Raw genomic sequence first — 3,359 nt, 5'->3', positions numbered from 1 at the left:
TTGGAGAGTTACAACTCTAAGATTGGTCCGGTGCGGCCTGTACCTGCAAAACAACGGAGACTCATGTTGGTTGGAGTTCCGCCTCCGACGATCAAGTTAGAATGTGTAGGAGTGAGTAAAAAGTGCAAAAAAAGATAAAGATGAGATCTTTACAGATCCCGAGATCAGGTGCTTTCTCTGATGTGAGAGAAATGCAGGTGATGTAATAAATGATTGAATAATCCTTTTTTCCATAATGGGGAATTTCTCCCTATTTATAGGGTCATGGGAAAATGTGCCCTTATTCTAGGTCATGTGACCTAGATTTGGTGGGCTATGACAAGTTATGGGGAATTGGGCCTGAAAGCCGCCATTCCATGACATGACAGTGGGGTCCACGTGTCAGTATTCGGTTGGTCTTGTTTAGACCAATGCTGGGCGGACAAGTGTCCTAATGCTGGGCGGACACGTGTCTTATTATTCTCAGGCCGCCACGTGGTAGGGTAATTTTACCCAAAACATTTGCCCCTGTCACAAAGGTGACGTAGCGCGCCACGGGGCGTCTGTGACACATGTCAGCGTCTCATTTGGTGAAGTAAAATTTTACTGTTCACCCTCTGGGGTATTACCGAGGTGCCCCTGAATTACCCCTCTATAAAAGTAATTTTTTCACCCTCATTTCACGCATCTTTGCGTGAAATTTGAGAGAGTTTCTAGAGAATTTTCACAAAAAATTGTATACTCTACCGCTTGTTGCTGTCCGTCTGCACCAACCAGCTCATTTCAAGTTAACCGTACCTTTATCAAGGTAACCGTCTGGCTCTCTTCTGTTTAAACTTTTAAAATTTCCGCCTGTGTTTGTTTTTCCTTTGCTTTCATAAAATGGTTTCACAAACACATTCGGCACGGCCTAGGATAGCTGTCAGCCGATCACCTGGGACGGCTGAATCTAGGACTAGGGGTGCCGTTTTCCCCACTCTTCATCCGTCCCCCAATCCGACCGTCTCTGTGTCTGTGTAGGACACCATGGCTAGAACCAAACGAACATCTAGAACTGAAGAGGGGGATGGCTCCATTAGGGTGCCTTGGAGCGAGGTGTATTATGACAAACCAGGCATCCCAAGCACTCCGGAAGACTCAATTCTGGGCATGCCGGTTGGTCAACAGGAAACTGAATTTGACCAGGGGTCTTCCCACTCCTTCTCCCTCACAACCTCAACCTCTGACTCAGGCGGCTCCGAAACTGAACAGGAGCCGTCTGAAAAACCTGATGAGGAGCCCGCTTCCCCTGCAAGGGGTCAAGGTGAGGCGTCCTCTTCCCTTCAAGACGAATACACCCCTTACTTCACACACATTTCCCTTTCCACCCAAAAAATAATGTTGAAGGGGTTGAGTGACTTTAGGGACACTTATGTCATGGGGGCCGGATATGAAGTCAAAGTGCCAGCTTTGACGGATGCTGTAGTCTGGCCCCCTAACCAAAGCTATAAGGACACTGCATTCGGCTGCTATGCCGCAGTGATATAGGCGGGCCTGAGGTTACCCTTGGATCCGGCCATTGAGGCGATCCTAGACGGGTACCGCCTGGGGGTGTGGCAACTCACCCCAAATTCATGGGTGAACATCCTGGGTTATGTAGCCGCCTGCAGGATGCAAAACGTTGAACCTGGCTTTGAGGCGTTTGCTTCTATGAACTACTTGAGCAAAGCCCCTCAGTCAACTCAGTTAGCTGGCCCCGGGTGGTACACCCTTACTAGCAATAAGGGGTACATGATGACACTTGGGAAGGAGTCCAAGTGGAAGGAATGGAGGAACAAATTCTATATAATCACCTCCCCAGACACCAGCCGGAATGCCAAGTTCAACTCTTGGAACCAGAACCCTTATCCCTTAGGCCAAAAGGCCCTTCTACCGCCTGTCTCTGAAGAAGGTTGGGATAAAATTCTTGACCTTGGGTTGTTTAAGGTAGAAGTGCAGGCAATAGAGGGGGGTTATGAGAAGGAAATCAAGTTCAACAGCTACATCCCCCAATATGAATGGCTCAAGGACCCGACCTATTTGGCCGCCTATGGCCTGAGCTTAGAAAAAGGAAGAGGTGGGTAGACGGATGGGGGTTATATCATGCATGCTTTACTTATAGCAAAAATTTTTTATTGTTGTTTTCTAACCACCCATCCGGCCTTTTTGCAAAAGAAGCAATGTCTCAGCTTACCCCAAACAAGAAGCCAAGCGGCACCGCCTACGCCTACCGCCAGATGATGAACAAGAAAAATCAGATCTTCAAGCGGGAGCAGCTTGAACATGTAAGTCCTTTTTTCATCCGGCCTTTTCTCATTAACTTAGCCATAATTTCACTAACTTGTGAATCTTTGTACATGAGGGCTCAGTGAAGCCTCCAGTCGTCCCTGGGGTGAACCTTAAGCCCCCTAAGCGGACTGCAGAGGAGGCGGCTCCGACTACCTCCAAGCGCTCTCGGAAGACTGTGGCTCACAAGCCATCCGCCAGCAACTCCGAGTCTCACCCCTCCACCGGCGGTAAATTGTCGGCTGCTCTCTCTGCTCTAAAGCAGGAGTCCGAAACCAAAGCTTCCAAGGATTCGCCGTCTGCTGGAGCAGGCTCCCCTGACAAGCGCCGCGGCAAGCAGGTACAGGACCTGGTTGTCATTTCAGGTACTTGAGTTTTCACTTTTCTTCTTTTTTTTTTTTCTTTTTTTTTTCATTATTTTTGTTGCTAAGTATAGCTTATCATGCGGCCTTTTGCTTATGCCGGATGTATGTGTAGTAATACCCAAATTTATTCTATCTTTTGCCGAATGCATGCATACAATCACCCAGTCTTGTTTTCTCTTTTCATGCTGGATGTGTATACTCTAACACCCAACTTGATTCTTGTTATGCAGAAGCCCCCTCCCAAGCTCCAGACCTTAGAGAAATTGCTAAGGAAATGCTCCGAAAAGGAGTCACTGCTGAGCAGCGAGACTCCATCCGGGGAGTTGGCTGAACCTGGATGCTATCCTTGCTCTTCTCGCTGAGGTGAGAACTTAATATATTTCAACTTAAAATCTCATTCGGACCGCTTGTTTTGCTAACGACCCTTTTCTCTTGTCCGGATGCAGGCTATGCTGCGAGTGAATGGGCTCAAAAAGCCATTCAACGAGAAGACCAAGGAGGTAAGAGCTACCAACCTTAGGGCCGCCTCCAATCTTAACAGAGCACAGTATGATGTAAACAAGAATGAGTTGCTAACTCGGGATATCCTGTATTCTCAGGCGGCTGCCAACTTGCAGGTTAAGAAGGATTTGGAGGCGGCTCAGCAGAAGGTGGCTGAGCTCAAGGGGGAGCTGAAGGCGACCAAGGTGGAGCTTGGCAAGTTACAGGACA

General features: G+C 48.2%; 1 protein-coding gene across 1 annotated transcript; it reads left to right on the top strand.

Annotated features, from left to right (window-relative positions):
• The first annotated feature begins 1,005 nt into the window (after positions 1-1,005).
• Positions 1,006-2,979, top strand: LOC110704049 (protein piccolo-like). Its single transcript, XM_021881836.1, has 3 exons — positions 1,006-1,282; positions 2,367-2,648; positions 2,879-2,979. The coding sequence occupies exons 1-3, from the start codon at positions 1,006-1,008 to the stop codon at positions 2,977-2,979; spliced, it is 660 nt and encodes a 219-aa protein (XP_021737528.1).
• The last annotated feature ends 380 nt before the right edge of the window (positions 2,980-3,359 follow it).

Source organism: Chenopodium quinoa, unplaced genomic scaffold (genome assembly GCF_001683475.1).
Source record: "Chenopodium quinoa cultivar QQ74 unplaced genomic scaffold, ASM168347v1, whole genome shotgun sequence".
Lineage (NCBI taxonomy): Eukaryota > Viridiplantae > Streptophyta > Magnoliopsida > Caryophyllales > Amaranthaceae > Chenopodium > Chenopodium quinoa.
This window is presented reverse-complemented; position numbering and strand designations above follow the sequence as displayed.